The sequence below is a fragment of the Mus pahari genome, chromosome 3 (genome assembly GCF_900095145.1).
Source record: "Mus pahari chromosome 3, PAHARI_EIJ_v1.1, whole genome shotgun sequence".
In the NCBI taxonomy this organism is placed as follows: domain Eukaryota; kingdom Metazoa; phylum Chordata; class Mammalia; order Rodentia; family Muridae; genus Mus; species Mus pahari.
This window is the reverse complement of record NC_034592.1, coordinates 48813054-48835344: the sequence shown is the minus strand read 5'-3', so window position 1 is coordinate 48835344 and position 22291 is coordinate 48813054. Positions and strand designations below refer to the sequence as shown.

At 42.0% G+C, this 22291-nt stretch overlaps 1 protein-coding gene across 1 annotated transcript in view; it reads left to right on the top strand.

Annotated features, from left to right (window-relative positions):
• Nucleotides 1-1154: 1154 nt before the first annotated feature.
• Nucleotides 1155-22291, top strand: part of Dpp4 (dipeptidyl peptidase 4) — an 82369-nt gene continuing 61232 nt past the window's right edge. Inside the window, exons 1-2 of the mRNA XM_021192699.2 lie at nucleotides 1155-1457; nucleotides 1943-2027. Of these exons, the coding sequence (XP_021048358.1) occupies nucleotides 1452-1457; nucleotides 1943-2027 (91 nt within the window). The 5' untranslated portion in view covers nucleotides 1155-1451. The remainder of the gene's footprint in view (nucleotides 1458-1942; nucleotides 2028-22291) is intronic.

Genomic DNA, 22291 nt, shown 5'->3' with positions numbered 1-22291 from the left:
CAAATAACAGTGGAAGGTGAAGAAGCATCATTCTTTATTTAGCAAGGGAAGATGACACAGCTGTGGGGGAGCTGCTATATCAAAGCCCTGCTCAGGAACTCTCCCTAAGGAACAGAACATTCTGTGTGGGGGAAAAAAAATGATGGGTTAGAGCATCTAAGCCAACTCAAGTGATAGCTAATATATTGACTAGCCAACTCATTAAGGATTTATTTAAAACACCATCAAAAGGCGGGTACAATGAAAACTCGCAAAATGTGCAGAGCAGGGAAAGATAGCTGTGTGTAAATGGAAGATTTATCCCAGAGAACAAGATGGTCTGTTCTGTAGATGCCTCCAATGACCCTTGGTGCTGGCTTCCAGGTTAAGGCCAGGGCTGACATGGTTATTACTTTCGTTGAGAGCCCGAATGACTGACAGCAATGGACAGCGATGAGCCTTCTGATACCATTCCCTATAGGTCTTTTTAGTCTGCCCTCTTTCAGCTCTGGCTCAAGGCTCCACTGAGTCTTGACTCAACTTCTTCAGGTGTTAGGAGAGGGAGGTAGAAACAGATTGGACACTTGGGAGACATAAGAGGGTGAGGGTGTGTGTGTGTGTGCGCGCGCACAAGTGCGCCTTAGTCTATTTATAAAGAAATACACTTCCTTAAATTGTGGAGACATGAAAGACTAAGGTTCAGTGACTTCAGTATTCTAGCAGTGTCCCGCACTCGTAATTTAAACTCCATAGCATCATGGCTGAGTGAGTTCATGGAGTGCCTTGATGTTGTTGTGCATAATCTTCCTCCCTGTAAAATAACAGCATAGAACAGTGCTTCAAGTAACTTCCCACTTAAGAAGCCGTAGCGTTACTTTTTTTTCTTGAGAAGAGACTCCCGCAAAAATAAGTGAAAATTCCCTAGGGAGGATTAATACAGATATCCAACCTGAAGTGTCATTCAAAAGGGAACAATCACCTTTTCTCTTTCTTTGCCAGTCAGATAAGATGGGACACTCAACCCCTTCTCTCAGCCTGACAGACTTCTCAGGGAAGGGGACAAGAGAACTGCCAGCTAGTTTCTGTAGTGAGCTGTGAATCTGCCAAACTCCATGCCCTCTTGGACCTCAGCTGCCTCGCTTATCCACGCAAGGGAGCAACAGTTAAACCCCAATGTGCAATGTCCCTTTCGGCAAAGGGGGTTCGCTGTCCCCGGTATCCCTCACTCACGGGGCCCTGCGTGCCACTCCCTGGCTCGCCTAGTGGTCCTTCCGAGCTGGGTCGGCTGCCCCGCGCCCACACTGCGCACCAAAGCCCGCCTAGCGCTAACTAATGTTTAACTCGGGCCGAAACTTGGCGGCGAGCTCAGGGTGACTGCGTGCAGAGCAGCGGCGGCGCAGGACGTCCTTCTCCGCGCGGTGACTTCTGCCTGCGCTCAAGCTTCAGAGTTCAGTTTCAAGGAGCCGCCGACCATGAAGGTGAGTGCACCCCGCATCGCACCTCCCTGGACCCGGGGTCAGATTGTGGGTGGTGTTTCTACAGATTCTCTCCAAACTGCCCCAGTTTTCCTGGAGGCAACCAGGAGCTGCCATTAGGCGGAAGCCACGGGGCCACCCTAACAGGTGAAGGCTTGTCCGTCCCGGGCACTGGCTTATTATCTGGCGTGTCCTACTGGGACCCAGGCACTGAGCCTTGAAAGTCGGGGATGGTCACCCGTGGAACGCACGCGGCACTCTTACTTGGCATCAGACGGGTGGGTGGGAGGAGAGAAGCCAACAAGATCATAAGATCATGCTCAGGGCCAAAAATCAAGGGCTTCTGCCTGAGTGAGCGCCAAACCCCTCCGGTCTACTCGTGCACCTGCAAACCCCTCTGCCTCTGAAGGGGCCTACATCCCAGCCCTCTTAGCAGAGGAGGAACAAAGGCTTCCACTCTAATTGTTTGCAATCTGACCTGCTTGCAGACACCGTGGAAGGTTCTTCTGGGACTGCTTGGTGTCGCTGCGCTTGTCACCATCATCACCGTGCCAGTGGTTCTGCTGAACAAAGGTAGAACCTTGCAACATCTTAAAAAGAGAGGGTGGTTGGAGACGGGGGTCAGGCAGCACATGATCTCTCAAAGGGAGCTCAGTTTATTGGGGAGCCTTGCCCCTGTGCTGGGTCATGGCTGAAGAGACTGATAAGTCTCTCTAAATGTATTTGCTGCTTCTGGGGGATCCAGTGTTTAGGCCTTGAGGCTTCCTCGTTTTGTTGTGTATAACAAATACACACTTCCTGACACTGGGAAAGAGGCGCGGCTTCTTTTTATTAAACTCAATGGAAAGTATCTTAACCTCAAATTGATTTTAGAAGACGGTTGATTGTAGAGCCTCCAAGGAAATAAGGCAACTTTTGAAGATCCAAAACATAGCAATGAGGCAATGAGGATGACTTAAGTGGAGTGGGAAATGAGAAAGAAAAAGAAAAACAGAACAAAACAAAACAAACCCGGAAACCCAGAGATTTCTCCTTCAGGGATGACAAGAATTTCCCAGTTGGAAGATTCAGTTGAAGAGAAGTAATTATTTGACCATTTTAGAAATATTACATCACTAAATCACCACTGTGCCTTTACACAGTGACCTGGAATCCGTAGCTTCTACTGGGTTGTTTCCTTGAAAGTCCACAGCATGCATTTCCAGCTTGCCAGAATGTTTCATGTTAGTCCCGGCTTTTGGTACAAAAAAGAGAATGGATGCAAGCAAAGGAGAATGGGTACTCTGGGTCTCCCTCCACTCCTCTTCTCTTGTGAACCACTATGAGCTACACATTGTGTACATTCGATATATTGGGCACATTCTAAATCAGTCATCACCCAAATGAGTCTCTCTGGGTGGAAATGTAGTCAGGTGGCCTTAGCCAGACTTCGAGGCCACAACTGAGAATTAGCATATAGAGCTATGAAAATCAATCGGTTTCATGATGGAGCCAAGGTACCAAAGGTTAATCACTGACCCCTCTGCTGATGATATTTAATCAAGACACCAGGGATTATTACTGTTTTTGGGCAAACTTAGTTCTTTTGTTCAGGCCTTGAAGATCAAGGCCATCCTTAGCTACAGAAGAAACTGAGGCCAGCCTAGAAGAAGTGAGGTCTTTCTCAAAGTACATTAAAAAAAAAAGGAAAATTAATAACATTAAAAAATCTGGGTGAGAAAAAGACAAGCCCTATCTAGAATCAAACAATCTCAAAGTATAGCCTGGATAGACTAGTTTTTCTCTACAAAGCAACAAAGCCATCTCAGATTCCCAGAAAAAACAAAAAACTGTAACCACAGAAATTCCCTACTGGGAGCTTGTGGGATTATGGCCTATGAATAAACCCACTTGAGATGGACAAAGAATGAACTTGGGGCCCAAGCATAATCTTGCTTTCCAAGGAGCTTGCTCAAATTATTATTAACAGTAAGGATTCCATCTTACTGGATAGAGCATACAAACTCTGGAAGGCCCATTCTACCCTTTCACATGAATAGCACTCACTCTCTTCCCTAAATAAACATCAAGGATGTTTCTCTACAGAGGATCTCCTGAGAGACTCATGTATCCCCTTTCACCGACTCTTAGGATTTAAGCTAGAAAGGTTTGAGCACACTGCTCTAAAGGCAAGAAGAGGATCCCATAAGAAATCTGGAAAAGCTTGAAGAGTTAGAAAACATGAGCGTCTTGTGTGGTGGTCCACACAATGATCATATTCTGTGTTCTGGGATTCTAAAGGTCTCAGGGCCAGAGAAGAATGTGGGTAGTAGGAGCAAGGAGTGGTCTTTAACGCATAGATGATGTAAAGTCATGGAAAATTATATATATATATAATATATATATATATATATATATTATACATACATATATGCATACATATATATACATACACATATATACGTGTGTGTGTGTGTGTGTGTGTGTGTGTGTGTGCCTACTACAGGTACTACTTGAATATCTGGTGCCCATGGAAGTCAGAAGAGGGTGGTGATCCCCGGAGAATGGACTTCCAGATGCTTGTGAACCATCCTGTGGGTGCTGGAAATTAAACTCTCATCCTCCCCAAGAGCAACAAGCACTCTTTTACACTGCCTAGCCACCCCTCCTCCTTTAAAATACTTGGATGGGAGAATTTTGAGCATGTCTGGGCACTTGGGATTTGTAGTGGGAAGGAGGGTTGAGTGGAAGGAAAGGCAAGAAAAGTGGCCGCGAACAAAATGACAGTTCACAAGTTGGCAGCTGGAAGCTTCTCAGATATGAATGGCTGTACTTCTGTGACTGGTTCATCTTAAGAACGTGTAGGGGGAGGGGAGGGTAGCAGAGACTGCCTCCAGAGAGCCCGGTAGAAATCTGGTTTCCTGGTAGCTTGCTTACACGTACATTGTTCTTTTTTTTTTACTTCTGATTTCTGTGTTTAGATAGGAAATGAAAGTTATCTTGCTTCAACTCTAACCTTATCATAAAGGGAAGAGATGACAGCCTTGTCCCGCCCTGTTCCCATGAAGTCAGCAATACCTTTCCTGGGCTGTGCCACACAGGAAGGGATTCTGACAAGGACCCTGCTTCATCCTGCAGAGATGATGAAATGCTGTCCCGCCCAGCCCCTAGGCACCCAAGGTTTAACCTCACATTAGCTCAGGCCAGGAAGAAGTGGAAAGAGAGCTGAGAAAAGGAAAGGAGGCAGGAGAATAAAAGAGGAGGGAAAGAAAAGAGGTGAGGGAGAATTCATTGAAAACAAAAGAGACCTAGAATTTAATTTCTCTGCAAAGCAAAGAATTAAAGGGCTGAAAGGGACCTGAAAGAAAAAAGCAACCCAAGTTTAACCCCGAAAGGCTAGTTTAAGGCAAGGTCAACAGTTTCCATATGAAATGCTGATGTCCACAGAACGGGAAGCACTAAACATGAAGCAGGAGGAGGAGAGTCTTCGACATTATCTTTTATTTTTTTTTTTTTTTTTTTTTTTTTTTTTTTTTTTTTTTTTTTTTTTTTTTTTTTTTTTTTTTTTTTTTTTTTTTTTTTTTTTTTTTTTGGTTTTTCGAGACAGGGTTTCTCTGTATAGCCCTGGCTGTCCTGGAANTCACTCTGTAGACCAGGCTGGCCTCGAACTCAAAAATCCGCCTGCCTCTGCCTCCCAAGTGCTGGGATTAAAGGCATGCGCCACCACGCCCGGCTTGTCTTTTAAATTGTAAAGCCACTGGAGAAGCTTGCCCTTCTCCAGGCAAAAATAAAACCTCCAGGCTGTGTATATGTGTAGTGTACGCAAAGCTTTTCTTTAAACTTCCACTTACCTTGTTAGAAACCTGTTGCGTTTCATTTCCCAGAGAATCACCGGTGAAACATATCAACACACGTTACTTGTCAGAAAAGCCAACGACCAAATGTGGCTTTCTCATTTAGTTTGTGATTACTTTATGGTATGATATTTGGAACACTTAGTGGTCAATTATTACTCGGCATAATTATGGAATAGAAGTATGCTTCTCCTTTTGTTCCTCGCTCCACAGTAAATTTCCTCCTCAATACCTTCCTCTAAGTTTATAAGAAACTTCTCATCCACCCTCAGTACTAAAGAAACCCAAATACCAAATGGAGAAAGGAATCACCAGGAAGAGGAAAGATAGCATCTGTGAAGTTTGCCTGAGAATGTCTAGGATCTATTCCCAGTTGAAAGAACAGAGATGTTCCTGAATGAAAGCTTTGTGTATATCAGAGGACAGTTTCTCAATAGCCTGCCCTGTACGAGCTCAGTTGACTCTTGTCAACTCCAGCTCATCAGTAAATGGTCTTATTCAGGCCAGTAATTTGGGCTTTCTTTTCCCTCCCTAGAACACACACCTTAACTTTCTTTGCCTTGAAAAGCTTTTCGTTACCTCTCAAAAGGGATCAGAGACTGAGAAAGAGAAGGTTGCTTGCCTGGTTAATGGTCAAAGAGTAACAACCTAAAGGGACTGACTGGACTGGCTGGGTGGGTGTGCTTTCAATGTGAAGTACTGAGGCCCCAGCAGAAGGTGGCTTGTAAATAACACAGAAGCAGCTTGCCTTGTGGGGGAGTAGATGTCACAAGGATGAAAGAATAGTCCGCAAGAGTTCACTCTGTGCCTTGGATTGGGCTGAAGTATTCTTCATTTAATCTTGAAGACAAGTTTTGGGAAAAAAATACTATTATCATTTCCATCTGGGAAAAGGAAATGGTTGCATCTTCACTGTTACAGAAGGAATTTCTCCAAAGCTTGGGGAAACAGGCATTATCTCCTAGACAATGAGCGAGGAATTTGGGTGTAGATTACCTTGGGATTCTGTTCTGGTTTAGGGTCTCTCCTGAGGCAGTCGACTGAATGATTAACTGAAGACAGAGGACATTCATCTAGTGGTTAGCTACAAACCTAAGTTTCCCTGATGTGAGCCTTAAAAGTCAGCAAGGCAGATGCAAGACAGGCTAAGCTGGAAGGCCTGGTGCCTGCCATAACTTAGCTTCAGAAATGGCCATCAAAACATTAATTCTGGTGTTTGGTATTAGCAGTACCGAACAGAACAACCCAGTACAACATTGGGGGCTGAAAACACCAGAAGGCGCACATCACTGAACCATCTTGGAGGTTGGATGCTAAAGAAATTAAGAAACTTTCTCAGTGTTCCATAGAGAAGGTATTCACACATAGATGATGTCACTCCAACTGATACTTGATACTGTTAAATACCACTGTCATTTTTGTTAACTTGCATCAAATATACAATCAGCTTGGTCTTATTAGCAAAATTGTTATGGCTTCTAATTTACATAGTTATAGCATAATGTCAGGAATGCTAATCTCTACATTCTAAATATTTTAAGGAAGTGAACCTGCTCCAGAGGCCTGTATTGCTATCTTATGCTATATGCAGGCAACAGCCTTGAGAATTAACATTCCAGGCTTCCCTACTTCCTCCTCCTCCTATGTCATGCTGGAGAATCCTGGGAACTGGGTTGAGGGATTCATGAGTGCTAGGCATGTGTTCCAAAACGACTGGGACACTCCCAGCCCAATATCTATCTGTATTTTTTAATGGTCTAATTAATAGTGGGAGTGGGCAAGAGCCAAGAGTCACAGTTCCACCTCTAATAACCTGTGATTTTTCTTTCAAAGCCTCCAGTCACTCAGGTGAAGCTGGGATTCTTGATTTCACTACAGAAAAGAATTTCAGGGGGACCCTAAGCCAGAGTCCCAAGGGGATCCACATCCAAATTCCTCACTCACAGTCTAGGAGATAACGCCTGTTGCTTAAGATTTGGACATATTTGTTCTACAACAATGAAGAAGTAACCTTTTCTTTTCCTCCAATGGAAATGATAAGAGCACTTTCAAGAGTTGTCTTAAGGATTAAATGAAGAATACATGGAAACCCTTGGACCAATACAAGAAAAAGAGTTGGAGCTTGTTACCAAGAGATTTTTAAATAGGAGGTTAATGGAAAGAGGCGCACAGGGAAGAGTAACATACACCTATATGCAGATATAAACCTCGAAAGAGAGAGTTGGGCTTACGTGTCATTACAGTACCCTTAAAAAAGACTTGACTGTGGTGCTTTTCCCAAGTTACATCGCAAAGGATTGCTAAGGAACTCGGTGAGATCATAGGACTGTTTCTGGGTGCCCTAGACAGGATTACAGCTGACAAGATAAAGCCCAGTACACAAGGTTGCACAGGGAGTTAAAACCTTTATAGGTTCAGATGAAAAATCCAGAAACTTGTAGGTTCTCACAAGAGCTAAGACCAGTTTGAAAGGCGTCTATGCTCAGGACTTGAACATGATTTATGGCTATTTAAAAACCCTTATTTGAAAAGAGGTCTGTGTAAAATGAATACCTCTATGTAGTCAAACTTTTCGGTTTGTTAACTGTCTTCTTGACTCCCAGCTGGTGAGTCTTCAAGCAGAGGCCAGTGTTGGGGCTGTGGAAGGGGGGTGGAGGGGGTAGGTCTTCTCATGTCTCTTTTCTTGTCTCCGTTTTTCAGCTCCTGCCTCATTAAGTAGTAGTTACCACTACTCCTTAACAGCTCCTTCTGATTCATCACCAACACCATACTTGCTTTGTTTCTGATTATATTATTCCACCTAAGTGTCGAAGAATAGTTGATTTCAGAGAGATTCTTATCTTTTTTAACTTAGTGATATGGAAACTCAAAGGCTTGCAATCAAGTCATAGATGTTGAGAACCCAAATCTTTTGCCTTATAGCCTCCCCTGAGCCTGCCTGTTGGCTCTCAAAAATAACTGATCTGAAGAAGTGCTTTGATGGCAGGTTTTTTTTTTTTTTTTTTTTTTTCAGAGTAAATGTTTAACCATTGATTTATGGCTGAATGCTAATCATTTCGTGTTGTAAATCACTATCTCGTAAAGATTTCCACCTTTACTCTTCACAGCTCCAGCCTGACCTCAAGAAAGTGGATTCTCAATTTGAAAATAACCTGAAACCACAAATTTAGCACTTCTGAGCTGTTGGATTAGTGTCCAAGTATAGGGTTTTCAGTTTTACATTGTATAGTTTCATGTGAAGCTTCCTGTAGCATATAGACCTGAATGTACACACTTGTGTATACATCTCTTCAGTATTTGGTTCACTTTGTGGAAAAAAAAAAAAGAAAAGATCCATGGGGTTATAATATACAATTTACCCATCTTAGGCATGAAAAAAAAGCAATGTAAGGAAGGACAAAAGCTTGTAGTGATCTTGTTCCTAGTTTTCTGGAAGCTCTGGTGGCTTCAGATGTATAGAACAGAGTGTAATTATGGGACCATAATGCATGCCTTCCCTGACTTCACATTCCCCAATCTGAGTTAGATGGTCCCTATTCAAATCCACCGTACTTAAAGTTCAGTACCACGTCTCATGGATGAGTCTTACTTATTCTTTTACTTGTTTATTCTTTTCTCCCATATATAATAATTACTCAGCCATGAGAGAATTATCACCTCTTTAGGGCTAGAGTAATGAAGGCATTATTTGTCAACTCAACACTTTTTTTTTTAATGTCAAGAATTATTGTGAGTGTGGGGACGATGGTCCTGAGACGTATGGTGAGGACCACTCCCCCTGGGCCTTAATAGTCTACTGCACCACATTGGAAGCGAGCACAGAACTGTGCAAAAGTAAAACGAGATTAAGAGATAATGTACACAGAAGGGAGCTGCTCTTTTAGTCCAAGTATGATTTTGAGCAATTGGAGGGTTCAAATACAAGTATAGCATGACATCAGTCACATGAAATGTATGTCTCTGATTTCTGTGTGGACAATGTTTTGGAGAAGAGGCTAGTTTGCATCATTGGGAGGGGATAAGCTGGTGTCCTGGAGATGAAATAAGTTTGTTTGCTTTAGCAAGTTGTATTTCAGAGGTACGACAGTGGAAACATGTGAGGAATGAGGGGAGGAGAGCAGAGGATTCCTAGAGCCCCCACCCTCGTAGCCCAAGTGGAGATGTCTGCTAATCTGCAGCGATGTCTCTGGACGACTCCTCTCCCAGAGCCAGGCTCTGGGCTTTCTCTGCCATATCCTCCCTGCCCAGCTTTGCAATTCTCCTGTTCAGCAAGTATCACTGGAGCATATTGTAAATAGTGGCACTTTGTACTGAGGAATGGAAAGATGATAGCTATGACCTCTGTCCTCCAATGGGTCACAGTATTGAAGGAAACCTGAACATTAACTATAACAAGAGACCTAAGAGCTCTTCTTGTAAATGATCAAAGTGCTATGGGAGTATCCAAAAGCCAAAGTCAAGTACTGTCCAGGGAAGTTTGTATAGAAACTAGCCAAGCATGAAAGATTAATGATTACTGGGCCTGAATATAATTCTTCTAGTTCCCCAGGCCCCATGCTAACTCCCGGCATGCAGGCCATACCAGTACGTTTCCTTCCAAGCAATTTACACCCCGGGATTTGGTATGGAGATCATATTCAATGGGATTATTTTTTGTCTGCAAGAAATCAGTATACCTAGAAAGAACTGTATAAAATGCAGAGTTCTCCATCATGTTATCACCAGCATCTTGTGTAACTGGGAGTCTAGAAGTAAGACAGCCTTTTAATTTCCTTAGTCATGACAAGGGAGCATTCTCAAGGCCCAAGGTCCCTTTGTCTTTCAGTTATGTCACCCTCACACTATGTGGCAGTTTTCCCTCAAGAGTGTCCTCTACGGGATCTCTCATGTCCTTTGTCCTGGTTGCTCATAGCTACTTCTGTTTAGAGCATCACCAACTCACAGGGCTCTTTTAGGAGAGGAGGGAAGGCTGTTCCTCATCTATGACCTATTGCATCAGTGGAAGAACTATTTCTAGAAATTCCCTGACCTGGGGTGGACTTTCCTTAAATTATATTGGCTAAAATGTTGTCTCTTCTCTACTTCTAGATTAATGATTAAAGGAAAACAGCCTGTCATTATTGGACTAAACTAATAAACATCAACCTATCTAGGAATGAAGAGGAATGGCCTTCATTAATGCAAGGACAAGGGACCATTTAAGTTGAGTTGAGACTCCTGAAAGGCAGAAGAGAGACAGGCTGTGCAGCAGCCATGTGCTCCCTTTCTTTGTATTAGGGAGATGTAAGTTCCCAGCGAAAGATAAGCATCCAGCTAGCTCCACCCTGCAGAGAATTGACACTTGTAACTCTCTTCTGATTTTCTTCCCTAACTCCCTGAGTGTATTGTAAGTCTATATTTTGATGTTTCTTTTTTCCAAAGGCACATTGATCCCAGTATTTTCCTCATCTTGGCCTCCAAAGAACTTATAAACACGGAAAAAAACCTGAATTCGCAACACTTTAGATTCAAATTTGAGACAATAGAGGAAACATTTAAAGAAAATTACTATACAGTTTCTCATAGGAGTACACAGAAACTATCATATTTTACCCAATTTGCATCCATAACCCATGACAAAGAGAATATAAAATGAGAAATTAATTTTTTATATCTCTTTTCTTCGTCTGAGTACAGACATTTTACCTGATTTTGTACTATGTGCATTATGTGCTCAAAGAAGTCAGAGGAGGGCATCAACTCCCCTGGGACTGGAATTAGAAATAGTTGGGAGCTGCCGTGAGGATGCTGGGAGATGAACAGGGTCCTCTGGAAGAGCAACCAGAGCTTTTTACTGCAGAGCCGTCTCATCAGCCCCTAAATGAGCTCAATCTTTTTTTTTTTTTTTTTTTTTTTTTTTGAGATGGTTTAAATTAGATCCACAAAAATTAACTCAGGAAAAGTAAGACACAAAATAATTAATGACCACACCAAAAAGAAAAAAAAAAGCTACAAAATAAACAAATGAAAAACAAATAAAATAACCTCAAATCCCTAGGAACTGACAATTTAACATGGACAAAAGAATCTTTCTGATGTTTCAAATCCTTCAAGTTTTAAGTATCTCTCTGAGTCCGGGGATTAACAGACATAGCAACAATTCTGTCTCAACAGAAGCAGTTTGATCACACCAAAGAGAATATGCAGAACCCAAGATAGAGTGGCCTCTTGTTCCTGATTCATAACTCACTTGTGGTCTATGGTGTCAGTGGGGAAAACATTTCTGGAAATCCCCTGATTTGCCCACTCCCTTAATGGAGGATTTCTTGTATGACCCACCCGTCAAACCCCTACTGAATGTCATGTTCATTCTCAGGTTAAGACCCTCCCTGATATTTTAATGAGAAGCCAAAACCACTTGAAAATAACTCAGTTCTTACAAGTCCATCTCTGCCTTTATTCAGGATGCTGGACCAAGTCTCTAGGTCCTATGCAGGGGCAGGCTCTTCATTTGTGCCCTGTATCCCGTCCCTCTCTGCTTATCTCAAGACAAAGTTTCAACTATTCCTTTGTCTGTAGGATCATCGTTTTGCTCGTTTTTGTACAGTTATAAAAAAATGTTATAATCTCTTACATCCTCAAAAGAGAACCTCTTGCCCTCTGACCCTTAACTACCAAACCCCATAGTTTTCTGTTAACACCATCTGATCAGTCACAGAGTAGGAAATTAGAGATCCTAGTTACAGGAGGACCTCTGTCTGCTGTTGCTGACTTGGACAAGGAAGAATCTATGTAGTTAGGATGTGTGCAATCTCTAAAAGGAGACAGGAGTCCTGGCTTGGCACCAGTCAAGAAATGAAAATTGTAGTCTTGAAATACCCAGAGCCTCCAAATTAGAACCCAGGCCAGCCAAATTTTGATTCCACACCCGTTATACTCTTAGAAGAAGAGCCAGCTGTGATAAGCTGGACTTGGCGAACTACAGAATCTGATCTAATAAGCTGGGGACTGAGAGGTGGGGCTGGCTATTAATCCACTGAGATTGAGGTAATTTGTTAAATGGCAATAGAAAAGAAATGCAGCCATCATATTTTCACCCAGGCAAATCAGGTCTGTCTCTCCTTAGAACCATTCAGTGGCTTCCCATCACCTTAAAGTGAATGCAGAGCTATTGGCCAGATGAGCTGGCCATGAAGTCTGAGCCCCACTTGTCCCAGCTCCCTACTGTCTCTCGCTCGTCCCACTTGTTCCCCTCTCTCCTGAGTTTGTTCTCTGAGTCTGAATGGTGCCCACTTGCTCACCTACAGATCTTGTCTCAAATGTTTCTTATCCATCAGCCTTTCAAACGCCCCTGGTAAAAACAGAAACAAAATGGTCAGTCCTTTCCCCTCTCCCCGGTATTTTTCCTTCATGACACTCACTACCTCCTAACCGGCACCATTACTGACTTCTTTGCTCCCCAGTCTCCCCTTTTAGGATAGAAGCTTCCAGAGAACCAGTTTTTCATATTTTCTTCAGGTAGAGCTCTGGTGCCCAGAACATGGAATAGCACTGTGTGTGGTGAATGAAAGCATAGTGAACAAAAGAAGATTCTTTTTCTTTTAACTCTTGTGTGTGTGTATGTGTGTGTGTGTGTGTGTGTGTGTGTGTGTGTGTGTGAATGCTCATGCCACAGCTTATATAGAAGGCAGAGGACCACAGGCGGTTCTCAGTCCTTTCTTTATATAATACATTCATAAATACAACTTCAAATCATCTTACACTAGATTATCTAAAACTACTGTGTGTGCAGTGCTCATTGGTTTGACAAAGGCACATCCACTCTCTTGGCGTATTTATAGTCTGAGGAAGAAAGAGACTTTATTTAGATCGTGTGTTTAACTAATGGTATAAAATGTCCCCATCAATTGGACAAATATCTGGCATCAAAAAAGAAGTGTAAGAGAAGATGAGGAAGGAGAGGTAGGTTTGGACATGAGGAGGGTTGGTGAGAGGGAGGACTGAGGCTACCAATGCAGACTGTGTACTCGTGAGGTTATGCTAGCACAAGAGAACAGGCAGAGGGCTCAGAGAGGTAGCAACGTCTGGAAAGCACTTCCTCATGGGTGACCTTTCTCATGTAGACGAGGAAAATGTAAGCAGAGAAGAGAAACTGAAATGCTTGAAAGGCAGAGATGAGACGATGACCGTGGCCTTTCCACGTCAGGGGTCCAAGGATGTGAGGCATAGGATGGCCAGGGGTTGTCAGAGAGGAAGACCCCCCATCCCTCTGCGCTCTAAGAAAAGGGTTAAGCAAACTGGAGGGCCAGATGCACAACAGTGATGTCATTTTGATGAAAATGACATGGAAGAGAGAAGCAGCTAACTATTTCAATTAGCTTCAGGCATTGGATTCACACCTCCAAAAGGCCTAACGAACTCCCACCAGTTCATAGTCTGCTCTCAGAGCATCTACCATGTGCCAAGGTTTAGAGAGGTTTAAACATCCAACCGCAGTCCTTAGAGCCGATTGCCCATTCAGTTGTGGCTTGGGTGTTTATTAGTCATGGCACTTTGGTCACAGCTATTGGTATCTTGGTCTGCTTATCTTGAACACGAGGTAAGGCTAAGCTGGATAAGTGAGTTAATGAGATACACGTGCCTAGAACTATCCAGCCCACCAAAAGAATGCTAGAAGGCTTATAAATGTGATTTTAGATACCTTTTTCAAAATGGTTTGGTTTCTTCACACTCTAGAAACGTAATAACATTTACCGTGTGCCCCATGGTGCTAAGAATTTTGCCTGGTACATACTGGAAAAGGGACCATTTCTATGGGACATTTTTCCAGTGATTGTTTTTCCTTGTACCCTGGATTAGGAACATCTGTCCCAAAGAGTAGGGGTTTTTTTTGTTGTTGTTGTCAATTATGCTTATAAATATTTCTAGATAGTTCTTGTTCAGTGAGTCATTCTTTGAGTTTTTCAGCTTTCCTAAATGATGATATTTTTTCCAAATACCAGCTGATCATTACCAGCTTGCACGCTAACACCCTTCATCAATGTCTTTCCACATTTTTTTTTCAGTTATTTGTCATCAGAGAAACTATCCGCTAGGCTGAAGCAACTTTATATGGACTGTGGGTCATTTATCCCTATATTATTAAGTAGTTTTCTCCACCACTGGGTACTTATCTCTTTATATTACACTGGCTGACACTGTGAGGTAGCTTAGCAAGGAATCAACCCATGTGTTATTAGTTTAGGCCTTTTGTTTTTATGTCTTGTTTATTCACAAAAGAGTTCTGTCAAGGGGTGAGAGAGTAGCTATTTTTAGAATAGAGGTTATTTTTTTTTTTCTTCCAACAGCAAGCCTGTGTTCATTCCTCTGTAGCATTGCTTTGGTGTGTGGAGCCTCCTGGATCTTCCCTTGTAGAAGTCAACATGGCTCATAGTTCCACAGCAGTGACAGCATTGTTTCATCTTGGTCCAAATATGAGGCTCATTTGCTCTCTGCTGCTCTGTGGAGTCAAGTTCCTATTTCTTCCTGGCCATCCGCATGTCAATCTCAGTGTCGTTTGTTAAACTTAATCTTGAGAATTATGTGATGTTTTTTATTGCTCACAGTTTTAAGGAATGTCTACTTACTTATTCAATACTCCACTCTGGCAACTTGCTTTTGTAAATAAAGTTTGATGGAAACATAGCATCATTCACTCATTAAGTTATAAAGGCTGACTTTGAGTAGCTACAACAAAGGCCAGAATTTATGAGCCACAGAACCTGAAATATTTCCCACTCAGTCACCCAAGAGAAATTATGCAACTCCAGGTCTAATTGTTGCAATCTTCCAACTGGTATAGACTTTACTTCTACAAAAGAAAAGTTAGTATCTACTAAAGTTTCATGACAACCTAGAGTTGCAATTGGTGTTTAGGCAGAGAGATTTAGTATAAAAGTCAGTTGCAGAGATGTCAAACAGAGGAGAAAGTCTAAGGAAAGCCCGAGTGTAGGGAAAAACTGAGTCTAAGACTTGGGAGCACAGACACTCTGAGCTTAAAATTCTGAGATAAGCATTGAGCCTAACTATTTGGATTCTTCTGGAAAGCAAGCCAACACAAATCAAATGGGGCTGGGTTCTGGGGGCTGGATGGGTGTCGCTATTGGCAAGGATCAACAAGGATTGAGCTCTTCCCAACACACAGCAGGCACTCAATACACAGATGTTGGATGACAGGCTAGAGACAGATAATGTCAAGCCAAGAAGCAGGAGCCATGAACACCAATCAGGGCTTTCTCCTGGTGCCTGACTTTTCTCCAAGTTTTCCTAGTAGTAGAAGCTGACAGAGGAGTTCTGTAAACACCTAGATCTTCAAAATACAGCGTAAATCTTCTCATCATTATAAAGCAAAGAAGGCTAAATCTGGAAGAGGATAGCAATGTGTAAGACTGAAAAACTGGTGCAAGCTTAGAGAAATGAGCCTATTGGAGGTGAGTGACAGGTTGGAACCTGATCTCTTATTGACTGTACTTAGAGTCTGTTTTGTTCTCTACCTGACTGTCGCTTGGAAGGCCTGCATTGGTGTTTATGACTCTTGCTTTTGGGCATAGTATTATCTGTCTCTATCCTGCTAACCAACATCTATATATTAAGTGCCTACTGTGTGCCAGGTACTGTCCAAGTATAATGAGGTGATCAAGAATAAATGAAGTAAAACCTAATGAGTGCCCCCATTGGGATTTCTAGTCAACCAAGTGAGGAAAACAATAAACCAAAGGATAAGAGAAAAGCATGGTATTAGATCCTGCTAGGGCTAAGAAATAGTAGGAAGGAGCACCCGACTACCTGTGGCCTCTTCTTTTACCTAGACCCTTTCTATTCTGGTAAACACTCATCATGACTTTAATTACTTCTCAAATAGAACATTTGAAACTGATTTAATGGTAACATCTTCATTCTTTTTATTTTTGTTTTTTCAGTGTTTGGTATAAAACATGCAGTCTTAGATAAACCAGGCACATGATTTATCACTGAGTGAGATTCCCCACCCAGGCAGATGGCTTCATTTCTTATAAAAGTTTGTTCATCCAACTCTCTGATCCTGAGATAGATATTTAGAGCACTTGGTTCCATAATTTCATAGGCCCTGGCTAAATGCCAACACCTTTACCAGATTCTGCTTGCCTGGGGACCTGGGATGGCTCCTTCTTTGAGAAGGAAATCTGCTGATTGTGTCTATCTTCCAGCCTCTCATATAACCAGAAAAACACCATTCTTTACTTATTCTCTCATCCCATTAACTCTTGGGTTACCTTTCCCTCTTCACACACTTTGACCTGTGCTATAGATGCCTCACCAGAGGGAGTTGATGATGAGCTTGCACATATCCTATGTGTTTTCTCAATGTCATAGACACTGATTATCACACTGTCATCGATTGGGATTATGTTACCCATGGGATTGGGTTAGTATCTAAGCCAGGTTTCTCCAGAGTCTTGACATCTTAATTATGCCTAAAGTTTCATAGTGTAGACAGGAGAGGCACACACACAGATTACAAATTAGCAAAGAAGCTTTACATGTCCTCGAGAGACAACAGACTACATAAGTGAGAGAACACTCAAAAGCCCTGATTACTGTTTGGGGTATCTTTTCACGGAGTTTAAGAGAAAGAGCTAGCTACTAGGGACTAGGGAAGATGGTTTTATATTTTGATGAACAGATTTAGGCTGTATAACCTTTTGTCCACTGAGCATGCTTCCTCTGATGTTTCTACTTTTAATCATGTGCACATCTAGTTATGAATAGGCATAAGGTGTTAATAGAGCATTTTTCCTAAAAGTTCACTAAGAGGATATAATGTTTATTTCATATGACCCAGACCAGTCAGAACTGGGGTCAGCTTTCTCATTCCCATACCTAGATATACCTAAAGATACACAAAAGCGTAGAAACTGTCTACAAAGGAGGAATCACCAATGGTTGTTTTGGACATAAAAGTATATGCCAATGTTTGGAATGGGGTGTGGCAGCAACTCAGTGTAGGTTTGGGTTGGGGGTTGCTAGGTGCACTGTTTAAAGTAGGTAGGGTGTATATATATTCCAAACCAAGAAAAGTTGCAGATTTCTAAGCTATTCTTTATTATTGCATACTTAAGTTATGAACACAGTGAAATTTAATTGGTTGCTACTTTCTTGATGTTGAATTATTGGTGTCAGCATCACTGTTAGGTGCTCCAGAGAAGACATCTTTGTTTCTTTGTTTGCATCCTGACTTTCTATGCCATGCTTGGAGCAACACAATAACACGTAGTGTAGCATATCTATAGAGTTTTAAGACCTTAATTCTAGGGTTTGAATAAAGCACATTAGATACATTACCTCATCTCATATTGAAAACTTCCGTAGGCCTTATAATGCTATTATGTTAAGTTATTGGATTGAACATTTGAGTCTTTAAATGTCTATCTTAGCCATTTTGTGTTACTATAACAAAACGCCAAAGATTAGGTAATTGGTAAAATTGATTTTCTTATAGGTATAAAGGATAAGAAGTCTAGGGCCATAGTACTAAGTAGAATTTAGTGTCTGATGAGAGCCTTTGTGATGGCTCCTCAATAGCAGAAAGGCAGAAGGACAGATGGACATATTAATTCACTCAAGCTCTTTTATATAGTCCTGATCCTCCATGAAAACAGGGTACTCATGAATCAATCTCTTTCCTACAAGCCTGTCTCTTGCTTTTCTTTTTAATTGAAAATAGATTCTTTTCTTACACAATATATCCCGAGGACAGTTTCCACTGTGTCTACATCGCCCAGTTCATCCCCACCTCCCCTCCTCTCAAGATACACTCCTTTTTTGTTTCTCATGAGAAAAGAACAGGCCTGTAAGAGAAAACAACCAAACATGACAAAATAAAATATAAGATAAAACAAAACCCACCACCTCAAGGCAGGGCAAGGCAAACAACAAGTGAAAAGAGCCCTAAGAGCAGGAAAAAGAATCGGAGACCACCTGTTTACATACCCAGGAGTCCCGGAAAAGTATGAAGCTGAGCCTAGCCTCACAGACACTTGAAGTGCCAGGGTGGGGGTTATCTGAAAGCCTGTGTTTTACCACCACAACAGAGAGCATGATTTTTGAAGAACATTCAGACCAAAGCAATCCACCACCCTAAAATTTATGACCTCACATACCAGATACATTCAGTACCTCTCTGTTAATGCCTGAAGATAATTCTAACACCCACTCAAAAGTGCCAACTGAAGAGGCCCACTTACATCAGAAGTGAGTGAAACTTAAGAGTGTGCACATCCTGAGGTAGGACTTCTCCAGCTGTGAAACTGAAAGTACATCATGTACTTTACAACAGCGAAAGCTGTTCCTATTTCAAAGGAGAGAAAAGTGCAAGGAAGGAATACCAGGTCCTAGGTGAGCCCCAAACCCAACAAGGAAAACCTCATTAATTCTTTTGTGTCTTGAGAAAACATTTGGCTCAGTGTTCACTTTTAGACACACTGGAGCAAGTCTTAAGTCTCCTTCTAAGTACAAGTCACACTGAATCTCTCATGAATGGTGGTCTTACGTCTGTGGCTTCCCCAGGCTAGGATTTCAAGCTAGAGCTCCCATCTTGGCCCAGTTCTAGAATCTAATGAGCAGACGTGACCCCTTTGCTCTACTGAACTTTATCCTACTGGGGCTTTCTAGAACATCACCAAGGTAGCAGTTCTCTGTATAGGCCCTATGGCTTGCTGAAATAACCTTGAAGCTAGGTGATAAGTAATTGCTATATCTCCAAGGTGACCAGTGGCCACCGAGACAACCCTTAGACTTACTAGAGCCACACATAGGGCAAAAGAAGAGCACTACACTAGAATTTAGGGAGTATAGATTGAAGGCAACTCTGAAATTCAAGGTGGTGAATACTGAGTTCCTGTGGGCATGCAGTGCTCCTATTTTGGTTTGGTTCCTTGTCTTGACTTGCCCATATCTCTCCAACATGCATCTAAAGTCATTCTTCCAGTCTCTTTGTGAGTAATGCAATGGTTTATGATCTCTGAACATTACGTGTTGAGATTTTAACTCTTAGTGTGGAAGTGTTAGACATGGGCCTTACAACAGATGTGAGGCGATGAGGGTTCCACTCCTGAGAGTGAACTATTGTTGTATTTGCAGAAGTGGGTACATTATAAAAGCAAGTTACACCCACCCTTGCCATTTCGTTCAGACTTTGTGGCCACGTGATACCTTATGCCTTTCTATAACTCAGCAGCAAGGTTCCTACAAGACATGAACTGATGATCCTGCACTTTCCAGTCTCCAGAAATATAAGCCAGATAAACTTTCACTACTCATGTCTTACCCAAGCTACGGTATTCATCTGAAGCACCATAAAATAGCCCAGAGCACACAGCCTCAGGCTTCCTCCTCATATATTGACCTCCATATCAAATAATTACTTGTCCATACTTATATGTTTTATAAAGCCAAAGATATGTTTTGTAGAGTGCAGTATAGTGTGGCAGGAGGAGGTGCCTCAGCAGGCCCATGCTGAGGTAGTTGTCCCTCCTGAGAGACCAGCCATATTTTAGAGTTTATTAGGGGACCTGAGAAGGGGGTTGAGAAGGAAATAGAAACAGAGAGAGAAGGAGAAGGAGAGAGAGAGGGGGGAGAGAGGAGGCGGGAAGGAGAGATAGGAAAAAAGGGGTCAGAGAGAGAAAATCGTCAGAATGAACAAAGGAGACAGGCCAAGATGTCCATTTTATAGTAAGCCAGGCTGTTGCTATGTAACTGTTGGGCAAGGCCTATAAAGAATGCTAATATGCTAACACATACCCTTAGCATTATTTTCAAATATGCCATTTCATCTTTATGACCTAGTCAAACTGAAATTTTTCTAAGTATTTAAGTTTTGTTTGCCTTTTGATTGACAACTCTGTCAGTAGTCCGTGTCTTTACTCTTACATTTTACGCTAGGCAATCAAGAGTACCAACAGAATACTGTGATCAGTTTGTTCAGAAATTTCTTACACCAAGTTAAGATCATAGCTCCTGTATTGTCCTTCCCAGGAAGCCTTACAGCATAGGCACAAGTTCTTTGGCATTCTAAGAAGGAATGGCCTTTCCTCTAATTTTCAAAACGATGGTCCTCATTTCTGTCTAGAACTTCATGAGTGGGGTCTGTGCCATCCTGTTCTCTCCCACCATTCTTAACCTGATCACTTGGGATAATTTCAAAGAAGATTGAACCTTTTTCGGGAGTCCTACTCCTTGGATCCCCTCACTAACGTTGGTTGTACTGTTACACTCACAGAAACAGTATGAAACACATGTTGACAGTTGCTTCCAAACAGTTCCAGGCTCTATCCATTATCCACTTCCAATGTTGCTTAGCAACTCTTCACTTGTCCAGTACCAATTTCTGTGTTGACCATTTTATGCTGCTAGGACAAAAATATCTAAGGCCGGGTAATTATAAGGGACAGGAAGTTGTTTCTCACAGTTTTAGAACCCAAGAAAGCCATGGTCAAGGAGCCAGCACTACGTAAGAGAGATTCCTTCCCTGATGACATCTTTTATCAGCATCCTCACGTGGTGGTCCACGGTGGGGCGCACTCATTCCCCCTGACCCATTTCATAAGGTGCTAACTCATTCCTGAGAATAGAACCTCCAGGACTTAGTCACCTCTCTCCAAGCCTGCACCTCTTAAAATTACTGCAATGAGTTAGATCTGAACCATAGCAAGGATTCAGTAGTTCCCCAAGGCCAAATACCATAGGGCAAGGCTATGCTCACAACTAGGCCCTTGGCTTTCGGAGCCACCTGGGACTCCCTTTGTGATTCAGCAGAGATAGGAAGCAGCTGTGTGATCCAGGCTCAGGGGCCTGTGAAGCCTGTCCGTTAATTGTTACTTCCTCCTCATTGAATATTTTTTCTTTGTCTGTCAAGACTGCTACTTTACAAGAGTGAATTCTGCAGTAACACCTGTTTTATTTCTTTGTACTCATTGTAGAAACAAGAATTAGTGTGGAATGTTGACTGGTTGCCATATGGCTTCCACAGACTACAACCAGATACCTCTTTTTCCTTTTTTTTTTCTTAAACAACTTCATGCATTTGTGAGCCTTAAGAAACATATTTCTTTCTAGAAGTATTTCATTAGCTATTTAATTTCCAAAGCAGTTTATCTTTGGAAAGTATAAATGTTATAAATCAGAGTTTAGGAGTTAAAACATGAATGATGAATGAACCTATTTTTTATTGAAAAATACTTAACACACACGGTGCCATTGGTCCAAATCAAAACTACCCTGGAAGACTCTAGTCTCTCTTATTTGGATTTTATCATCCTGGGGTTATAATTGATTTATAAGTAATTCTGACCTGGAAGCTAGGATTCATAGCCTTTGGTGAGAGCTCATCATTAGGCTGAACCATTTTGAATGCTGCTCTTCTGATGTTTATGACTGACAAATGTCATTTTTGCATGGTTCATCCTAGTTCTTTAAGCCAAGGAAATGAAGCAGAATACAGCTAGTGTCTTCCCTAAGATTCTAAATTCAAGAGATTGCATTTGTTTATGAGCTGATGGGTACCACATGATCAACTGCTTTCCTTGGCTGGCACAAGGCTTTGAACCAATAAGTCAAGTGAACGGCGTGTCCCGGGTCGCACCACGAAAACCCTAGAAGCAGCCAAGGACCTGCATCTGTTGCTGCAGCAGTGCCCTGTCAAGGAGCAAGAAGACGAGGAAGGAAAAACAGGAACATGAGCGTGTCCTGTACAAGTCGGAAGGGTGTACCTGGCCAGCAAACTGTGAAGCTGATAAAGGTCAAAACCTGGACTTGGCACTCGAATCTCACAGAACTCGCTTATCTAGATGTTTCCAAACTGTCTTCCAATGTGTCCTGCTTATCAAATGGCAAGACAAAAACAAAACCAAAAAAAAAAAAAAAAAAAAAAAAAAAAAATTAAATAAAAAAAAAAAACTTGAAAACAACCCACAGCGAATATTTGTTGTTCTACTTGCTCTAGTGTGGCCA